The sequence below is a fragment of the Tympanuchus pallidicinctus genome, unplaced genomic scaffold (assembly GCF_026119805.1).
Source record: "Tympanuchus pallidicinctus isolate F22 unplaced genomic scaffold, pur_lepc_1.0 scaffold31, whole genome shotgun sequence".
Classification (NCBI taxonomy): Eukaryota; Metazoa; Chordata; class Aves; order Galliformes; family Phasianidae; genus Tympanuchus; species Tympanuchus pallidicinctus.
The window spans coordinates 15,634,514-15,657,051 of record NW_026294749.1 but is presented as its reverse complement, the minus strand read 5'-3'; the positions used below and the strand labels follow the sequence as shown (position 1 = coordinate 15,657,051).

General features: G+C 35.8%; 1 protein-coding gene across 1 annotated transcript in view; it reads right to left on the bottom strand.

The window, feature by feature from the left end:
• CNTNAP2 (contactin associated protein 2) overlaps positions 1-22,538 on the bottom strand; it is a 634,054-nt gene that overhangs the window by 182,766 nt on the left and 428,750 nt on the right. Inside the window, exons 12-13 of the mRNA XM_052697656.1 lie at positions 20,349-20,468; positions 13,727-13,927 (exon numbers count right to left, since the gene is read on the bottom strand). Of these exons, the coding sequence (XP_052553616.1) occupies positions 13,727-13,927; positions 20,349-20,468 (321 nt within the window). The remainder of the gene's footprint in view (positions 1-13,726; positions 13,928-20,348; positions 20,469-22,538) is intronic.

The window sequence follows — 22,538 nt, the reverse complement described above, 5'->3', positions numbered from 1 at the left end:
GTCTCTACTTAATATATCTTTTTTTTTTTTTTTTTTTCTCAAGATCTGAAAGAAATGATTGTTGTACTATTAGAATGTTGCACTGAGTTGGTAGGTGCAAAAAAAGAAAAAAAGAAAAGAAAAAGCAATGAATGTAAGTCTTTCAGACATTAGTGAACTATGGCAACTTCCAATCAAGTGACAGGAGGACTGTAAGCAAACAAGCAAACATACGTTAAAGGATAAAGAACTATTTTCTCTAGTAATAGAAAACAGCATCCTAAAAAGCAAAGAAACAAAACAACAAATCAAGCGAACAAAAAAACCCCAAGAACAGAAAAAGCCAAGCCTTTTGAATAACATAATAACATAGTCATCAAAAAAATCCCTCTAAACCTCTCAAACAGACCCTATTTTAAGAAACAGCAGAACTGGAAAAGAAGTAGATAAGAACTCCTTGAGAGCAGCTCTGCTGAGAAAGACTAAGGAGTCCTGGTAGATGAAAAACATGACCTGACAGCGTGCGCTTGCAGCCTAGAAGGTCAGCAGGCTAGGTTGAACCAAAAGAAAGGTGCTGGTAACCAAGGGGATTTTTCCTCTCTACTTGGCCTTCAAGAGGCCCCATCTGAAATTCTGTGTCTATATCTGGGGTCTCCAACACAGGAGAGATGTGGAGCTTTTAGAAAGGGTCCAGAGGAGGACCATGAAGACTATCAAAGAACTTACCTCTCCTTCAAAGACAGGCTGAGGGAGCTTGGCTTTTTAAGTTTGGAGAAGGGAAGGTTCCTTATAATAAGAAAGACCTTATTACAGCCATATAATATTTAAAGAGATGATAAAAAGTAGATAAATACAATTTTTGCATGTGTACACTACGAGGGACAAGACAGAATGTATTTAAACTAAAGGAGGGGAGATATAAGATGCCAAGGAGGAAGTTTTTCACTGAGAGGGCGCTGAGGTGCTGGAACAGGCTGCCTAGAGAGGTTATGGATACCTTGTCCCTGGAAGTATTCAAGGCCAAGATAGATGGGGCAATGGCTGACCTTATCTAGTGAGTCAGCCACTGTGGCAAGGGGTTGGAACTAGATATCTTTGAGGTCCCTTCCAATCCAAGCCATTCTATGGATTTGGACTGGACATTAAGCTGTTGGACTGTTGAGTTCCAGTCCCAGCACCTCTTTTTCTCTCTCTCTCTTCTTCAATACAAGTAGGACTGCATTTATATGAAAACATAAATGATCAAAAGCAAAATCCATGATGTTTTCATGTAGTTTTTAACTACATGAGAGCTGTCGCTTGCAAGAGCATCAAAAGTTTCTGAGCCACATTTTATTCTCCACAACAATTTCTTGTCAATATTAATTTACTCAAAAAAGCAATTACCCAATTATTTTAACATTTAAATTACCTAAATGTCCAGGTTATGATTGAATTCATCAGTTACTGAAATTGCACCTGCAGATCCTATATCACAAACATGGTTGTTAAATATTCATGCTGATTTTCTGTAATGGAGATTAAACATTTTAATTTCATTATTAATACTTCCTAGCATATTTAAGCAGTTTTGTAAAGCTACTCATTGCTGGAGCTATTTTTATTTGTGAAGGAAAGGAAAGCAACCAAGGAAAACAGTATTTTCCTTTTCCTTCTGTGGTCAGTGCCAAAGGTTGGCTACTACAGTTCCATAGTCAATATGAACAGCAGTCAGAAATCAACCTATATGGGAAATTGGTGGTGAGTTTTAACGTTCTCAGAATTGATGTTTTACTCCTTTTTACCAAAGTCTGAGTACTCCACTTTGGCAAGAAGTATCTGCAGTTTAAAATCATTGCCATTGCTCTCATTCTCAGAAGAACTCAGGTCAAGAAGAGAAAATGGACTGAAAGAAAAAAAAGCTCTGCTGTAAAGATAAATTGGCAGAGATAAAAACTTCTTCAAAGTATATAACCCACTGAATTGGTTTTGTTCTTCAAAACTCACCCAATTGTTCCTGAAAGTGACTTGTCAAAATGTCTGTATGATCTGCATGTACTTACAGAGAGCTAGATAAGTTGTATGGGAAATACATTTTCCAGAGTTCAAATTTAAAAATATGAACATAAAGTATTATCGACAAATCTAATATCACAACTGGAACACTAACATAAAGATACACTAGTTATGGAGAGACAACCTCCCAATTGTCTTCCTTTCCTTTCCTCCTTCTGGGGGCCACCTCACAGAGACAACTGTCAAACAACAAAAGAAAAATAAAGAGAGCACTACTGAAAAGAATTTGACAATTTATCCATTGTTGGACATTCATGATATTTTTCAAAAGCTTTCCATTATACTGTGGTGATCATATCTGGAATTGAACTGCTACAGGGGTTGACACTGATGCCCTATTTAATTACACAGTGGTCTGCCACATCTTGAAATGTTTACTTTCCAAAAACAGATGGAACATTTAAAGCTCATTTTTTCTCCTATTCTCAATGTTTCAAGATGAACTGGTTGCCTACTACAATTATCTAAAGGTCTTCACTGTACAGATCAGTCTTCACATCACAGATCATACCACTGAAGGACCAGATTAGACCCAGCTCTTACCTGATTGATTGCTTCATTTCTATAAAGGAAATGGGAAAGTGATTGTGGGTTGGTTGTTGCAATTGTACAAGCTCCAATGTCATAATTATTAGCAAAAATACTTCATCTCTGTCATTCTGAAGCCTTTAGAGTTTATAGAGAGTTCAGCAGCTCAAGGAAAACCAGTCTGTACTCAGGCTGGTTATCAAATGTGTTTAAAAACATGCTTGCATAATCTTAATCTCCATCATGCTCACTGTTTTTTACTTCAGATCCTTTGGGTTCTTTCACTTCCCTCTCTATCTTCGTATCTCCATCTCCTTATAAAACAATATATCTCTTATAAAATGAAGCATTTCTCAGGTGAATAAAAGTAATTATTTGAAGATTTTATTCCCTGATTCATTGTTCCCAAATTAAGAGAATTGTTAATCAAAGATGTGGCACTGGGGGTCTGTTAACAAAAACATTTTCCAAGATGAGATTATTTAACAAATGTTAAATTACAGATTTTCACTTGTAGTCTACTCCATGAGATGGGATATTTCTTAATTACATAAATAGAGAAGCACTGTTGAACCTGATCAAACTGTACAAAGGACTTGAGCAATCACACATAAGAGAAATAGAAAGAAAAATCTTTACTGCTTAAAGACAGTGAAAATTCATCCATATTAGTAACTCCAAGCATTTCTCAAGAACATTTCTTGGTACCATAATGCTATCATCTAGACCATTTCACATTGCACTTGAAACAAGTCCTAACACACTTGACAGCAACTCAGAAGATGTTAAACCTCAGATGACGCCAGTGCCAGGTGCACATAAGTAGAGGCATGCCCTTAAAAAGAACTTTATTCTTTTGATTGCTTATGGAATCCTGTTGTAAGAAAGCTGGTGCATTTCTTCTAATTGTCATAAACTACAGCAATTCTGTGAAAACAGAGAACACAGCAGTCTAAAATATTTATTTGATCGTTAAAATGAAAAAAAATATGTCACATAAACTTCTAACCATTACATTTTTAAGAAAGTAGCTGACACACGGCATACCTGTAGACATGCCTACTCTAAGTCTAAAATGTATGTTCACGGCTTGCAATATGTTATGAAATACTGCATCTTTGATTAAGCTTAAGGTAAATTCATATGGCAATGTATTATGCCATAGCAACAGAATGGTTGCAATGGCTGTGGACAGGTTCAGTACCTCTGGAACGTCAATCATTGCCGGTATCTTCACCACTTGTTTTTTAAACAGATTGTCTTAGAAAAAATAAATGAGTTAGATGGAGGTTTCAGCTAATTAGATAGGGCTTTAATTGCCCTTGATGGTTTTTTCTCCTACAATTTGTGATAAGTGCATACTGTATATATCAGAGCTCTTGTAATCCTCAACAACTTGCGATAGCAAATAGAATAAAGTCCTGTTGGATAGGAAAATGCATGTTTTATTTATTTGCATTGAACCTCCTACCTACTACATTAGGTCTGATATGATAAGAAGCAGAAAGTTTTAATTAACTTGATCTGCTACAATAAGGTCATAAAGTTGATAGATGAATGGAAGGCAGTGGATGTAATTTTTCTGAATTTCAGCAAGGCTTCAGCATAATTCTGGGTGAATTGTCCAACAGTCAGATAAAACAGGATCACGACTTACATATGACTTACATATTGTATCAATCATCCCATTACATCTTGGTCTTAGAATATCATCACCTGTGGGAACGTAAGAAAAAACTGTTCAGAGCAGGAGCCGTGGAGCAGGGGGAGCTGCTCAGAGCAGCAGCTGCAGAGCAAGATAAGCAGTATGAAGGACACCTTTGGAAGAACAAAGAACATCTCATGGCTCTGACTGGATAAGCTTCTGTGTGAATGATTGAAGAGTGTTTTTGCAGAATGTTCCGCTAATATGTATAAATAGGGTAGTGCTTAACAATAAAGCAGACTAATAGCTTTTAATCACGTTGGTGTGCTGTTATGTCTCTAGCGTGTCCTGGGAGTCCAGAGACTCCCCCACAATCACCCTTTAAAATTTATGCAACTCGATTAACTTATTTGTCTGGGTTCTCAGTTTATATTCTTGTGTTAAGTCTCTCAAGATTTGTTTTTTTTAATTTTTATCATACTCTGTGAAGAAATCTGGAAATGAATGTTTGGGTTCTTTGGTTCCTCTTGGTTTGGAAGTCTATACCACACTGAGAAGTAGAATGTGGCTTATTATTTCACACTTCTGCCTAATTTTCAGATTCCATCTTCTGCCACATGTTTCCTGATTTAGCTGAAACCTTTTATCGAATGAGCAAATCACTTCAGCTCTGCTATGCTAATACTTATAGCTTATCTTCCATCTATTTTCACATTACATAAAATGAAATAATTCTTTGTTATAAGAATTCTTAATTTAGTTCTTGAACTGGATGAAGGAAAGGCTGTGGTTGTTGTTTACCTAAACTTTAGTAAAGCCTTTGACACTGTCTCCCACAGTATTCTCCAAGAAAAGACAGCAGCTTATGTCTTGGGCAGGTTTATTTTCTTCTAGGTGAAAACCTGGCTGGATGGCTGGACCCAGTGAGTGGTGGAGAATGGAGTTGAATCCAGTTGATGACTGGACATTGGTGATGTTCCCTATGGGTCAGTATTAGGGCAAGCCCTGTTTAACATCTGCATTGATGGTCTGTAGAGGAGGAGTGAGGCACCATCAGTAACGTCGCAGATGACACAAAATCAGGATCTGCGTGAGGGTTTGAAGACCCAACAGAGGGTCGGGATAGGCTGAATTGATGTAGGAAGGATATATTTCACTGTGAAGAAGCCCTTAGTACACCACTCATGATCCCGCAAACTAAAGGAGTAGCACGTCTGCTAATCACAAGACATCTTGGTAGTTTATATCTGGTATTAAAAATTTATCAAAATACAGTAAGCAATAGATTGCTTAGGTCTGTATGAGAGGGTTGAAACTGTAAATAATATGAAATAACTTTTTTTTAATAAATTCAAAATTGAGCTAACAAAATTCTCTATCTCTTTCTGTTTCATAAATAATCTGCTGGAAGGGGAATTTAGGACACAAAATGGTAATTACCAGGATTACTATCATTCTGGAACATGTAGGATTATATTCTATTCCTTGCATATTTAAAAACAATGTGTCAAAACTCTGAAAAAATGTAAGAAAACTGGTATTGCTGGTGATTTTCAAAGGGGCACATAAACATACACATGGGCATGTGTGGAGTTATAGTAATAGGACACATTAGGCCAGAGTATACACTAATTTCATTAAAAACTCCATACAGGAACTTCACCATGATCCTCTTGTATTAATCAAAAGACTCGTTATCTTTAGCTTTACTTATTCCATTGTCTCACCACATTATTAATCTATAACTAAAATTTTAATGTACAAGAAACTGCTATGCAATACAAAAAATGATTATAATCACTGGATTATCAATACAAAAAAGTATTTTTTTCTGACTATTGAGTTTTACTAGGAGGTATGTATTTTGACAAATAGGTTATTTTAGCATTTAAGGGAAATCTTTTCTCTGTTTTTTTTTTCACTGAGAGATGTTCTTTTTATAACCCCTAATTTAACCTTATCATATTTTTTTCATTCTCATACATTTCTATAGTATTTTTATAATGTCTTCTGCTCTCATAAGAAATTCAAACAGATCAGAATATTTCTTCTTTTTTTATATATAATCTATAGTAATATTTGTTCAAACATTTCCAGGAATTATCTCATTCCCCCAGTAAAAGCTTCTTTAAATATTATTGCATTTCCTCTTGAAGATTAGTTATCATTTGAGTTTCCTAGTACAACTATTCTGTCAGTTTTTTGTAAAACTGTATTTCTGTATAATGAAAGAAAGTGAATTCTGTTGTTAAAGTTTCAAGTAGTACATGTTTATTTAAGTATATTTCTTTTTCATTTGTGAGTATTTTTATATAAAACCTAAATCACGATATAAAAGCAAAATTTTCATCTAAGCCAGACATGGAAACTAACCAGATATATATGTGCTACATCATAAGAACTTCTTTTATTAATTTTTTTCTTTCCCACTTGATTCATATTTTTAAGTAGTCAGCAATACAGAAGTGTGTTGTTTTTTTTTTTTTAAGGATGCTATCTTTTATTTCAGTGTAGTTTAGCTGAAGATAAAAATTTGTGAATTGTCACTAGTGACAAACAACAGCAACAAAAAAATTATTTCCCTATGACTCAGAAAGTTAATAATGAGAATCAGCCTAATTTCCTGCCATATTTTGATTTTAAATTAGTGAACAAAATTTTATGAATTAGTATCCAAATTTACCCAAGAATGTAGTCAGTAAATATCTGGTCAAAACTAACAATGGAACTAAGATTTCTGTATTAGATAACTCTAAGAATTCAGCATGAAAAGAAAGAAAATATTTTTGAAGGTAAGAGGATTCAAAGTACTTACTACATAGACTGTAAATATTCAGTAGTAGTTGAGAATTTAAATGGCAACTTCGTAAAAAAAAAACCAAAACAAACAAACAAAAAAAACTGCACAACAGCAGAAATAAATAGCTTAAATTCTAAAGAAACAAGTGTTTTTAATTATTCTAATTGTTATGCCCTTTTAAATTGATTCACTTCTACATATTTCCTCTTTCTCTTGCTTGCTTTTAGCTGAGAGAATTGGGGTTCTTCAGCCTAAAGAAGAGAAGGTTCCACAGGGACCTTATAGCTGCCTTCCAATACCTAAAGAGGGACTCATCATAGGATGAGGTTTCACAAATAAATTGCTAACTGATTTTCTTAAGTCAGTCTGTCTGAGAATGAAACTACAATACCCAATTCTGGCCTTTCAGGGAGATAAAAATGAGGTTGCAGAGCATAGTCTGAGGGCTGTCAAGAGAGACTTTGGGGCATTGTGGCAGTTGAAGCAGGAGCTCAGGTTTTATTTTCCTTGATAACTTCAGTAGCAGGGAAAGATACAGAGAGGAACAGGAAAATCCATCTGATCAACAGGTGGATGAGAGGCTGGTGCCATTGGAAGATATATTATTATTATTATTTGTGGGAATACAAGAAAAACTATCCAGAGCAGCAGCTGTAAAGCAAGATAAAGAGCATCAGAACCAAGGACAACTCTAGAAGAAGAGAAAAAGCAGAAGGAATGGCTCATGGCTCTGACTGGATAAGTGCCTACATGCATGGTTAAGGAGTGTTTGTGGAATACTCTGTTGACATGTAAAGGTGGATGGGAAAGTTGTAAGAGTGGATGGGGAAGCTAAAAAAAGAAACTTGTGAATGTATACAAGTGATGTGAGAACTTGTAATAGAGGATTTGGATTGTTCACATCTGAGTCTGTGCATCAGACACTGCAATTGTTATTATTTTAATCATGGGACAGTTTATTCAGCACCAGAACTGCTGGCAACAGATTGGGTTCATCTGGGTCTAAGGGGGAAAAGGTTTCTAGCCCAGGAATTGTTAAGATTCATTGACAGGGCCTTAAATTAGGTTTGAAGGGGGAAGGAGAATAAAATCAGGCATTCCAGGATTAGAGGCGAGACCAATAGCACAGCTGAAGTCCACATGTACTAATGCATTCCACATGGACAACAAACAGGATGAGCTCGAAGCTGTGATGTGACAGGAGAATTATGAATTAATTGCCATCACTAAAACATGGTGAATCATTCTTATGACTGCAGTGCTAAAATGAAGGGCTGTGAGCTCTTCAAGAGATGAGCAGAGAAGGAAGGGTAGTGGTTTACCTTTCTGTGTTAGGGAATGTACTGATGTAGAGCTCAATATAGAGAATAACTATGAGTTATAGATGAAGATCATGGGGAAGGCCAGTGAGGCTTACATCCTTGTGGGACTCTTAGACTGTGCAACTAGAATGAAGAGACAAACCAACCAAACAAAAAGTTAAGGAAGGAAAATTGAATTTTTCATTTGTCTTTACTCACTGCTAGACAATTTTTGTTCAACCTGCAGAAAATTTCACTTCACGGCTCCATTCAGTCCCTTTCAACCTAAATTATCTTGTGGTCTTATGGGATTCTCACTTTAAGTATTCAGAAGTCTCTTGTGATTTAATTTACATGGAATATTTTGATAGTGACTTCCCTCAGCCTAAATGGAAAAGCAATGGCTTCTAAATTCACTCCCAGTCCCTACGACTGTTAATGATTTTTTCTGTAGCATGTATGTGTCATTTTGCTTGTATGAAAGAGCATGATTAAGAAAAAAATACATAAATTGGAAGAAATGGAGACTCAAAATCAAATAGAATAGAAGAATAAACAATAAAAGAATCAAGTTTTAGTTTGTACAGACTGCTTTCCACACATTACTCTCAAACACCTGGTAATGAGAATTCTTTGACCTCTGTGCCTGCAGCCAACACCCCTCTCCAACAGAACATGCATATTAATTCATGTGAAGGCTTTCCTCAAATGCAGACTTTTTGCTGCTGTTTCCACTATAAGAAAAAAAAAAAAACAAAACACCAAACTATTTAAGCTGCAATTAGCAGCAAAACTTATTTTAGTGCAATTGTATATGTGGGAATACAAGAAAAATTCTTCAAAGCAGCAGCTGTGGAGCAAGATAAACAGCATGAGAACCAAGGATAACTCTAGAAGAAGAAAGAACATCTTGTGGTTCTGATTACAAATAGCAGAAGAAAAGGCACAGCTTAGTTCTCCACAGAAATATTTAGGATGGAAAATCACATCTCACACCATTCAACTGCAAATCCTCAAAATAGTACCTCACGTACAGACATTAAATGATCTGCAAAAATTATTAGGGACCATCAATTGGCTGTGACCATTTTTGGGTATTACTACTCAAGAGCTGCACCCTCTCTTCCAGCTACTCAAAGGAGACCCAGATCTAACCTCTAAAAGACAATTCACACCAGAAGCGCTACAGTGCTTGGACTCTGTAATAACATCATTGCAACATCGACATAGATATTGTGTTTCTTTATCACTTCCTATATCTGTTATAATATCAAATTCACATCAGGCATACAGTTTGTTATGTCAGTGGTATCCTCAAGAAAAGATCCTCTTATTATCCTTGAATGGATGTTCTTACCGCATACACTTTCAAAAATGGTTACACCACGAGTGGAAATGTTTGCGATGCTAATACAGCGAGGTCAACATCATCTGCAAGTTTTACGAGCTCTTGACCCTGCTTGCATCTACGTACCTGCTACTAAAAAAGATGTAGATTGGATGCTTGCACAGTTGCTTGCTTTACAAACTGCTATGGCAGACTATACTGGACAAATCTCCACCCATCTCCCTAACCATCAATTACTGCATAATTTGAGTGATCTGTCCCTTACTGTTCTATACTATATTCTACTTTCACATGTTGCAATACCTAATGCTGTTACTGTCTTTACAGATGGCTCCAGCAAGACACATCGAGCAGTGGTTCTCTGGCGTGCGACTGCTGCAGTCAGACGTACGTGTTGTCAGTGGATCACCATCAAATCGTAGAACTTGCTGCGGTAGCTCAAGCTTTTCAAATTTTTTCAGAACAAAAGCTTAATATAATAACTGACTCTTTGTATGCTACAGGTATCATTCAGAGGATTGAAGGATCTTTTCTCAAGGAAGTTAACAACCCTGCTTTGTTTGCACAGCTCAACTGAGTTTTACATTATGTCTCTCACCATACTCTTCCTTATTTCATTATGCATATTCGATCACACATTATGTTGCCTGTTCCTTTAACTGAGGGCAACCGTAAGGCTGATCAAGCCTTTGCTACCCTCAATTATTTCAGCAAGGACAACTCTCCCATCAATTTTTTCATCAGAATAGGAGAGCCTTACAAAAGCAATTGGCTCTTTGCCTCAAACTGGGACAAATGCCCATGGCACAGCACCTCTTGAACTGAGGCTGACAGATGTCACTCATGTTCCTGAATTTGGGCATCTAAGATTTGTACATGTAACAATAGATATTCATTCTTCCTACATATTTGCTGCTGCACATACAGGTGAACGCAGTCGTGAAGCCTGTAAACACTGGTTATCTGCTTATGTTGCTGTGGGGATCCCACATACTACAAAAACAGATAACAGACCTTCATCTACTTCTAAGGCCACTCAAACTTTCCTCCAAGAATGGGGGGTTAGACATATTACAGGCATTCCTCACTCTTCCAGTGGACAAGGTATCATTGAGCATACTCATCTAACATTGAAATCCATTCTTAATAAAGAAGGGGGAATACAGGATGTCTCCTCACCACAAGGAAGATCATGTAAGGCTTTGCTAGTGCTGAATTTTTTGAACTGTGATCATACGGATACAACTCGTGTGGATCTTCACTTTGGGGCCTCCACAATGCTCAAGGAGCAGCCAGGGTCAATGTCTGGAATATGGCCACAGGGCATTGGGAAGGTCCCTTATCACTGATAACTTAGGGTTGTAATAAGCGATTTGGATCATTTACATCTGAGTCCGTGCATCAGACGCTGCATGTATATACCTCAACAACCTTGTAAGAAAACACACAACTGTGGCAGGAGAAGATACAGTTCACTAATGGCTACTTAATGACTTGCCATGAATAGATCATAAGCTACTTAAATCTTGACTGTGTTTGAATTACATTAGCTGAGCAGTTTCTTCCTGAGAAGGAATCAGCTTATGAAGTGATGATGAAATGTGAAAATACTGAGCTGCTCTTCTGTTTCCTCAATTTTCTCTGTTCTCCTTGAAGAAATTTAAAACAAAAAGACAAGTCTATTCTAATTGGCTATCGAAATGTATGAAAGATATATAGGAAGTGTTCTGAACTGAAAAAAGTTTTTTGATAAGAGCCACAAATGGTGTCCTGATCCCATGAAGTTTGTAGAGGTTTCATCACTGGCCTTAACACAAACAGGACTTTCCACTTTCTGAGGAATATGACATTTCTTTTTATTTTCATTTATTTCTGTGGGTATGATACTGGAATGATTTATATAGAAAGATCTGTGGTGGAAGAAGCTACGTAAGTACTTGGAATTGTGCTCAGAGATGAACAGGCTGCCATAATATCTCTAGCAAAGTAAGGTAACACTCCAGGAAAAAAAACAAAACAAAACAAAACAAAACAACACCATATATGTATATATTTATAAAGAAAGACAGAGAGAAGAAGCAGAGAAAGTTGTGAAGTTTTTTCTCCTTACCCTAGACATCATAGACAGTGGCCAACACTGCATAGGTAAGAAATAAAATGAATTATCCTCCTCTGCTAACATGCAAAACACTGCTGTGCAATGTGTACAGTTACAGATGTTAAGCAAACACTGTAATGTGATTCCTTGTTACTACCTAAGTTAGAATTACTTTCATTTCCTGCTTCTTTCTCCCACTCACACTTAAAAAAGAAAAAACAAACAGAGAAAAGAAACACTTTGAAGAATATCTCCAGAAGCTCAGTTTTCAGTCAGAGAAGCTAGCTTAGAAGGATTTTATAAGGTAATTACTCTTTCCATGCAAAAAGGTAAAAACATGGTGAAAGAGACATCTGCAAATTGCACCTGAAACATTCCTGAAGTTAAAAGTGTAAATATTTAGAATTGAAAAATCCTTTTTTTTTTTCTTTTTTTTTTTTCTTTTCAGTTCCTATGGAACTGTGTATTTCTTAATTACTTTAAATCTGGAAGCAGAAGCAAACACATGCAATTACAATATGTATTTATTTTACTGCAATATAAGCATATGCTAACAAGTACAATTTAGTACTGAAATAATAGTTGTACACATTCATGTAAGTAGAATCTAACACTGTACTCTGTGTAAACTCTGTGTACATTATATCCAGGTCAAGTCCCTAAGTACATTCAATTTGAAAGGACTTACTCAGATAAATATGCATATGCTACACTTCTGAAGCACGTGCAAACAGTGAGCTTATATCCATCAGCAGAATCTAATCATGTTACCTCTAGCTATACACAAAACTCAGAATCCTTTTAAAATTAAATGTCAAGAAAGAAAAAAAACTTCTTACTTTGCATAAACTTTTCACTATGCTAAATTAAGGAAAATAATAGCAACAAAGTAGCAGAAGTATTTCTAGTTCAGAAACAGAAGGGAAGAAGGAGACAGTAGCAAGCATTAATTACCTATTAATTAACACAACACTTAGAAAATAGTGATAACATGCAAACGCGTGCCAAATGAATCCTAATCTGTGCCACCAATAGAAAAAATACCAAAATAAATTCATGAGGGAAAGTGTCATGAAGTGAAGTACAACACTGTAAGCACCCAGCCATTAGCTTAATCTGAAACGTATTTAACTCTTTCTATCAAAATGAATTCATTTCACCATCACAGAAATGCACCATATTTCCACGTATAAGGCAGTCTTCATTAAGTTCCATTAAAGAATTATTTAACGTCAAATGCTATCATGCATAATTAGAACATAGATACATGCTAGGTACAAATTGAAAGAGTTCCTAAAATTTTTTTCCTTCTTTATATGCTCTTACTGATTCTGCAACTAGTACTTTTGCCTCTATCAGTTACAGGTAAGATTTTGTAAGCAGGCACATACGTTATTGCAAGATCTCTATCAGTAAAGCTACAAACTAAAATGAGAAACTTGTAGTTAATTTACTCAAAGTTAATAGCACATAGCGTTTCTCATACAACCATATACTGACCATGCCAGTACTTCCATGTTGTGTAAGACATCGGATCACCCCCATATACCCTTGGTTTAAGAAACCATTACAGATATATCAGTGGGAAATTCCACTGGGTTATACAGAAATGCCTTTGGCAACTGTAGCATATGAAGACTGACATGTGAATAACTGGGATAAAATTCAAATAATTTTTTCAGTGCCTTTAATGGTTTAACTTCCATAGCTACCCCATTTACCAAAACCTGTTTATGGAGCAACAAATCTGACTGAAAAACACACAGATCTGTAAAGCAACAAAATTCATTTTAGTAGCAAGTATGAAGGAAGACTTTCCTAAGAAAATAATTCCATGTGGATTTTCAATTATTTAGCTCAGTGAAGGAGAACAAAGAAATATTTTCACTGAGTGGAGAGGTCTAAATGCAGAACTTGATATTCTGTTCAGATAAAGGTGTTTAAGACTTCATTTAACCCATTCTCCACCTACCTGGTGTGTTCAGCAGCCGGGACATCTTGCAAGAATATGAGATAAACTGCTCACAGTATTCAGCACTACTGGTAATGGCAGAAATCTGGTCCATCGTTGCACTGTAATTTAGCTGCAGCACAGATACTTTTTCTAGACTGTTGCCTCCAACAGATGTCTGCATTTGCAGATCATGATACACAGTTGTCCATACTTTATCCTCTGAAATTTAGAAAGGAAAAAGAATAGACAAGAATTAGTAAAAGACATACAATGTAGCTGAATTAAAATTAGTCTTGGCCTTTGACAAAATATTAATATGTTCTACCTCTAGAATTGTCACTCTAGAAGATCCAATCCTCAAGCTGACTGCATTACTTCTAGATGACTGTCTTGATCACTAACACAGTTTTGGCTACTTGCTCCTTACCCAAAATGTTTCTAGTTGACTATAGTTATATCCAAGTCTCTTCCTCTCTGATACGTGCATTTTGCATGAACTTACAAGGAAGAGGAGTTAGGATAAGTGATCTATGATGATGAACAGTACTAAATTGCTGGTAATTCTCACATCTGTAACTCTTTTAAACTAGTGGTGCACGTTTAGCTTTCAGAATGAACAAAAAGATGAGTAGCCAGAAACTACTTATAAGTGTAAAACAATATTTATGACAAAGGCAAGGTTGTGGGGAAAGAAATGTTATTTTTGCATAACAATAAGATGTTATGACTCCAAAGAGGTCCAAACAGGTGCCATGGAACTCAGACACAAGATGAATTCCTACTTGCAAATAGAAGAACTGCATTTTTGAGTAACATGAGGACATGTACTGGTACAAACCAGTTTCATGGTTTGAATGATAAATAGAGGGAAAGATTGACTACGAAAAGTTATCCCAGCATACCACAGTAGGTAAAGACTAGCAAGAACTGGAGAATAGGATGGGGTTAACCATGCAGTAAACAGGAGTGGAACATCTGCTAAGGGAATTAGAATTGTTGGGTAGACTGTGAACCCTGGAGTACTCAACTAATGAGGAAATGGGGGAGAATTCATGCCAGGGTGTAGGAAATATAAACTGTTGTGTCTCTCCGGTCTTGTGCACCTTATTCTTAAGATGACCTGCTCTTGGAAAAGCTTGAGAAACTGTGATTCATAGCGAATTCTGCTTGAGACTGGACTATTAAACACAAGCATTTCTGTCAAGGTGAAATTATTTGAAGATGCAATAAAAATTATTTCCATCTTCTCTACTTTTGTGTGCTTCATATTAATTAAGAATTGATGCCTGCAGGCCCTTTTGGATTAGTAACTACCGCCTGACAACTGCATTCAGTACTCATGAGTGTCTTTTCTTCTCACTTGTCAGCCTGGAGAAAGCTGTCTCTTTACTAGACATCATGATTTTTAACATCATCCTTTCATTTGTCACTTCAATTAGAATACTCCAATGTGCTGTACAATATGCTACGCCACAAATCACACAAAAACTATACAGGACAACCCATAAAAAAGTGAAATCTCCAATTTTATTTTTTGATAGGAACATACTTGGTGTTTCAATTTCTTTTGAATTGTGTGGTTTGGTACCACAACACTAGCTGTGTCATTAAACTAAACATTCTTTGCAACACTGTTGTAGACAGAAGATCTGAATTACACAGATGATGTGGAAAAAAATTAGAGCACAAAATATCTTTTTCTCCCTCCTCCCTAATATTTTTAATAGATATTTCCCCATTTGTATGTGTATGTACAATATATATATTTACGCATAGACACATATATATAACTTTCAAAATACATGTAGTAGTTTGAAACTATTTCAGCTATAGAGTTAAAAGGAGTTAAAGTTGTTTTATAAAAATGAAAAATGATCATTGCATTGAGTATTTTGACAATCTCACTTTAGATTTTGAAGTATCTGTTTTTGCAGTAAAGTTACTGTTGATAGAAATTCAATTTCTCTCATCTCACTAATATAGCAAATGGTTTTAAGATAAGAAAAATCCAACATTCAGAAGAAACAAATGAAAAAAACGTTCAGTTCTACCTGTCTCCTGCCAGGAGCAACAGAGATAGAGGTGAATTTACAGCATACTAGCCCTAAGAACTGTACTCAAGTCTCCAATCTGGAACCAGGGGAAAAATATCATATCTACTGTAAATTCCCATTATAATCGCTACATGCTTGTTTTCTTTTGTAGACAAGTACCAAGAGTGATTCTAAGTGATAAATTGTAAGCACATATATAATCCTGAAATTTATTAGGAGTGTTTAAAGACAGTGTTCACATAAACTTTCTGTAACACTGTAAATTCACACTCTTCTGTAATCTGCATTAACTTGACTTGTTAGTCCTTGGAACAGAGAGCCATTCTGCACAACTCTTGCCTGTGCAGGAGATCTCCACAACAAGTACTTTCCCTCTCTATGTAAATAGAGATCAAGATGGATGTCTGCTGCAGCTTATTCATTACTGAATCATTTCTTCTTAAGAAGCATTTACCAGAGAAAACAAAAAGGAGAAAGAATTGCAAAAGTTTTAACAGCAATAGTGAAAGCACAGTTAACCTGCCCTGTCTGGTAAACTAATTTAGAGAATTATGCATTAGTGTGCAGCACTGCACCCTAACGCTGGTTAGGATTTTTAGAATTGTTTCGTTTAATCAGCTCTGTGTTACTTTAGTTACGTTGATTTCAGTACTGAACAAAATGACAGAAGAAGAAATACCAGCAGAGGGTAAGTTGTTTACTTCCTAGTCCTACTGTCAGAAAAGTAAGTACAAGTAGTTAGAGATAACCAGCTCTGAATATTGTCACACTGAAAAGACACTATTTGAAGTGTTGCTTAAGGACAAAATCTTAAGGGGAAAGAAAACATAGGAAAATATTTCTTTATATTAGAAATGTCCACCTGAACCTAATGAATCATTTGCAATTATTGTCCTATCGCTTTAAGCCCTTGAAAAAAGTCTCTTTCTGTTTTTCTTAAAAGTTACATGAAGTCCTCCCTGGAAACTTATCTTCTCCAAGTTAAAATGCCCAGTCCTTCAGCCTTTTTCATAGGAGACATTCTCCATCCCTCTGATTATTTCTGTGGTTCTCCTCTGTATCTGCTCCAACAGGTTCATATCCTTGTGCTGAAGTATTTGAAGATATACAGCCTTAGGAAAATGTCTGTATTAGAAAGGAGATAGGGCAAGTACCACTCAACTGGAGTCACTATGCTTGCAGCTATTTGGATAATGAAGTGAGATTAAAGCCACACCGCAGAGGCATAATATCTTCAAGACCAGTATAAATAAATAACTGATAAATGTTCTGTTCTGCTCTCTTCAAATATCTGACAAGTGATTGCAGTCAGGGTGGGTCTCTTCTCACTGGTGACAGGTGACAGGACGAGGGGAAATGGCCTCAAGTTGTACCAGAGTGAGTTTAGATTGGATATCAGGAAATATTTCTTTCCAGAAAGGGTTGTTTAACACTGCAATGGGCTGCCCAGGGAGGTGGTTGAGTCACCATCCCTGGATGTGTTTAAAAACCATTTGGATGTGGTGCTCAGTGACATGACTTAGTGGAGGGTTGTTAGGTTAGGTTGTGGTTGGACTGGATCTTTGAGGTCTTTTCCAACCTGAGCAATTCTATGATTCTATGATTCTAAGTGAGAAACTTTAGGAAAACGAAATGATTACTTTCAATTTCTTATTTGTTTATATTTTCTTTTTCCCCTCAGTTTTGCAGAAGCTATTTATATATTCTACTGTTTGCTTACATTTAAAATATATAAGCAACAACACAGTACTGGATATGTACACTTCTTTTTTTGTGTCTGATGCCACAACCACAGTTTATTTTCACTTTAAAAAATTATTCTTGAAGAGTAGTCAAAAGCCACAGCTAGTGCTTAACACAGAATTTATAGAATATTATATATATATATATTTATAGTATATTTTTGATAGAAATCACTATAATATATCAGCAGTTCTTGGTGTTGCTCCTTCCAGTGCCTGTCTGATTAGTTACCAATACAGTTCAAAGTGCTAGTTGTGATTTTAAAAGCTCTAAGAGGGTCAGGATCTACTTATCTGAAAGACTGCCTTTACACATCTGTCTCAGTACAAATTGTCTGACCTATTTCTCCAGACACAGAACAATTTATGCCAGTCACAGAGCTTAGGTCAGATTCCTTTCTTACATACACATTTATTATTCGAACATAGGAATTAATGGTAATATGAAACAATGGTAATATCTGGTCTCCTACAGGCACTTGCTCTGGAGTCTTTTGTACATGCCTTGCATCCCTCTTCAAGTATCTCCCCCTGCTGATGACAATCTCTCTCCCCTGGTCAAACTGGATTAAGAATAAAACACCCACAAACCCAAAGTGATACAGGTTTCTGAAAAGAGATGCATATGAGATGTGACCCCTAGAAAAGCAAAGTTACTGTTTCAACCTCTAATAGCACCTTCATATTCAAGCTGCATATATTGAAGTCCAAGTCTCACCAGTATGACAGATTTCCAATGCAAATAGATTAAAATTCAAGCTTATTGTGCTGACATTTGGGGAAAGTCAGGGGACAGATCTGTTTTATCAGCAGCCCTAAATTTGAAATCAGTGGAAGTGCTGAGATGATTGCCATGCATTAACAGAACAAATAAATAATATACTCCCAGAGCAAAAAAATTAACCCATTTTCATTTTTCATTATCACAACTTTCTGCCTCAGCATGTCAACTGAGATGTCAACTGAGCTCAAATGAGAATGCCCAAATGAGAAATTGTCCACACAAAACCAGTATTAAAAGCAGAAAAAAAAGCAACAAACCAACAAAAAACAAAACAAAAACACACACCAAACTAACAAAAACAATCAAAAACAAATTGACAAACAAAACAAAATCCAAGACTCACACAACAAAACAGAAACTTAAATGATTTGGTGAAGTTTTATACTACAGTCTTGGAAATGACATAAGATAAATCATTCTAACACAAGGTAAATACATGAAAAAGAGACATACAAGAAAACTCATATTTTGTTTCTCCTGTAGGTGTGGAAAGTCAATAATAGAAAAAGTAATGTGAAAAAGTATGACAGAAAAAAAAGTAATATGACATTCTGAGAAAGTTAACTTTGGATGAACCACAGATATTACTGAACTGGTTTTCAACAAACATAGCATCATAGGATCATAGAATCATATAATATACCAAGCTGGAAGAGATCTACAAGAATTACTGAGTCCAAACCCTTGCTGCACACAGGACCACACAAGATAAAACTCTGTGTCTCATAGCATTATCCAAATTCTTCTTGAACTCCAGCAGGTTTGGTGCAATGATTGCTGCCCCAGGCAGCCTGTTCTAGTGCTGGACCATACTCCTGGTGGGGAACCTTTTCCTAACACCCAGTCTGACCCTCCCTTGATGCAGCTCCATGTCATTCTCTTGTGCCATCAGAGAGAAGTGCTCAGTTCCTGCTCCTCTGCTTCCCTCATGAGAAAGCTGTAAGCTGCATGAGGCTATCAGTCTCCTCTTCTCTAGAATGAACAAACCAAGATATTTAAATTGTGTTCTAAATCTTTCACCATCTTCATAGTTCTCCTTTAGGTGTTCTGTAACAGTTTTAGGTGTGTATATCAAGTTGTCCAAACCTGCATGCAGTGCTTGAGGTAAGACTGCACCCATGCAGAACATAGTGGAAAAATCCGTTCCGTCAGTTGGCTGGTAGTGATGGGCCTGATGCAACATGGAGTATGATTGGCCCTTTTAGCGGACACGGTCCATTGCTGATTCATCTTCAACTTCCATCAACCAGGACCCCATGTAGTTTCCATGGAGCTCATCCCTCTGCCTGTACGTAGAGTTCCCTCATCCCGTGTGCAGAATTCTGCTCTTGCCCTTTTCAAACTTCATGTATTTTGGAATTGTTCAGCTCTCCAATTTGACAAGACATCTCTGCAAAGCCTCTCCAGTTTTGTGGGGGTCAGCAATTCAGTGTCATCCATAAACTTACTAAGTGTACCTTCAAGTCCTCTATCCAAGCCACTACAGAAAACATTAAAAAGGCTGGTGCTAAAATGAAGCCCTGTGGAAACCCATTAATACTGGCCGCCATCCTGGTGGAACTCCATTAACTGTACTGCCTTTATAGGCTGACCTTTACAGTCAGAGTTCACCGACCACATTATGTATCTAGCCACATGCTGGACATACCCTACATCCAGTAGGGTACTGTGAGAAACAGTATCAAAAACTTTGCTAAAATAAAATGTAAAAAAAATACAAAAACATACAGTTTACAAAAACAGTAGCATTGATAAATGGTTACATATATCTATGCATATTTTAAATGGTGCAGCACTGAAGATATTAAAATTAATAGCTTTGGTTCAAAAAGCTTATGAAATGAGGAAGTTACTGCCTTTATCAGACTATAATGGATGATGTCTACATTTTTGATGACCCTAACCTTTCCCACAAAAATTTCTTAGCAATTATTTTTCTTTTGACTAGTAACAAGAATCATGAAAAATCCTACTTTTCTTGATGCTAATAAATAAATAAATAAATAAATAAATAAATAAATAAATAAATAAATGTGAATTAACAAGTACAGCACAGTTACCTGTCATGTTGCAGTAAACTTTCAAAGGTCCCAGTGCTCCACTTCCGTCTGGATCTATCCAGTAGTAATTTGAAGTTTTGCCCAAGTGTTTGTACGCTTCACAAGAGAGCTCATAAATAGCTGGAATAAAATAAAATACAGCATTAAGGATCTTCATATCCTGAAGAGGAAAAAAAAAAAAAGTCTACAAGGACAATAACTTGTCTTTATTTATATATCAAGAGCCATGCCTTTGTCATTAAAATATGGTTGACTTGCACAGAAAACAAAGTATCTTTCTAGTAAATACAGAAGTGGTTAAACTCCTGATGCATACAATTTTCTTTTATTTTATTTTCAGATGAGACAAAGGCAGAATGGGAAGAGAATTCCAACAATTTGGAGAAAAGGAAAAACCAAGCATTTTCAGAAGTAACTTTTCCATTTAGTTTTGTTTCTAGAGATATATGAGTGTTCATTTATTTTTTTCTTGAAGTGACTTTCAGATTTTTTCAGAATAAATTCAAGTCTTGACATTGTGAACTTTGTCAATACAAGTAATACCTGCCCCTATATAGTTCTGCAACTATGTTAATATATATCTACATATGTATGCTTTGTTCCAGGAATGTCTAAAATGCCTCTGTATTTCCTGAAGAAATTTAACTGACATAGCATGTTTCTTTTGTACTTGTTTTACCTTGAACTCTGTCTACTGCTCTTTAATTCAAATCATAAATCTTCTTGTCAGATTCTGCCATTTGAACAGCTCAGACGTAATATTATAATGAGTACTGTTGATAAGCTTTTTTAATACTGCCCACATTTTCTTTGGAATTTAGGATTGTTTTGATGTGAATGATAATTGAACACAAATCATTTTATGTGCAGAAAATGTCACATATATTATGTTATACAATTATTTTTTTATGCAACATTACTTTTTATTTATTTGTTTGTTTGTAATTCTTCTACCACGTCTAAGGTTGGATAACTTTTTTATTTGTTTGTTTGTTTGAAATCAATTAATTAGCTCTTAAAATAAAGGAAATGTTTGCTTAACCTGATTTTATATTCACTCTAAAATTTCATCAAATTTTTAGCAATTCTTGCAAGTGATCTGCTACTAAGACTGATTTTATTTCAGATGTCCATAAGGGTGAGATGTTTTGCTGGTCTCAGATGCAGGAGGGAAAGCAGAGCTGAAAAAAAAATCCTCAAATTTTAATGTGACTTGAATGCAAAGGGTTGTTATATATGAATGAAGAGAATCTTTGTTATTGCTAATAAATAAATGAATAAATAAATCTGTAAGACGTTACTTGTTTATTACAGGGTCTAAAGTCAATTTAGTAAAAGTAGACACTCATTAAATTATGAACTATTCCAAGCCATCTCCCATTTCCACTTTTTTTTCCGCAACAGAAATATATCTCTAGCTCTCTACATATTACCTGAGTGTAAACACAAAACAGCAACATTTTTAATAATTGTGACACTGCATAACAAATTCTAGCTGATGGTATATGGAGACACTTGATCAAAGTAAGAGACCATGTTGAATTCAGATGGCTAATTGTAGCCAGTGATTAACAGCAAATAATTGGAAAGCTCAGGTAGACTAGGCAGCTTTGCAGGGGAATGGAGTAAGACGTAATAGTAAGATGCCAAAGGAGAAGATGATGCAGAAGAAAAGGTGACACAGGAACACATTGTGATTCAATGTTTCTTTCAAATGAGCTTTTCAAATGCTGAAAAAAAAAAAAAGATCAGTGAAATATGTAACAGGTAAAAATAGAAGATCTATCAAACCAAAGAATACCTATAGTGTTTAAAAAGATAAAGATTTGACAAGTCATAGGTTTAGCAGTCATTCAAGTTCATTAAGTCCTGTAAGAAAATGCAAGTAGAATATAGCAAGGAAAAGATCTTGACAGAATAATAAAAAATAAATAAATAAAAACCAAAACCAACAAACGAAAACTTAAATCAGACAATTGGTAAAGGTTACTATAAGGAAGCAAAAACAATCAATACATCTAGTAAAGGACAAGTCAGCAGAACACAAGACTTCAGTGAGGGGAGATCTTATTGCTCTCTTCAAATATCTGACAGGTGATTGCAGTGAGAGAGGGGATGATCTCGCTGGTGACAGGATGAAGAGAAATGTCCTCAAGTTGCACCAGGGAAGGCTTGCGTTGGATATCAGGA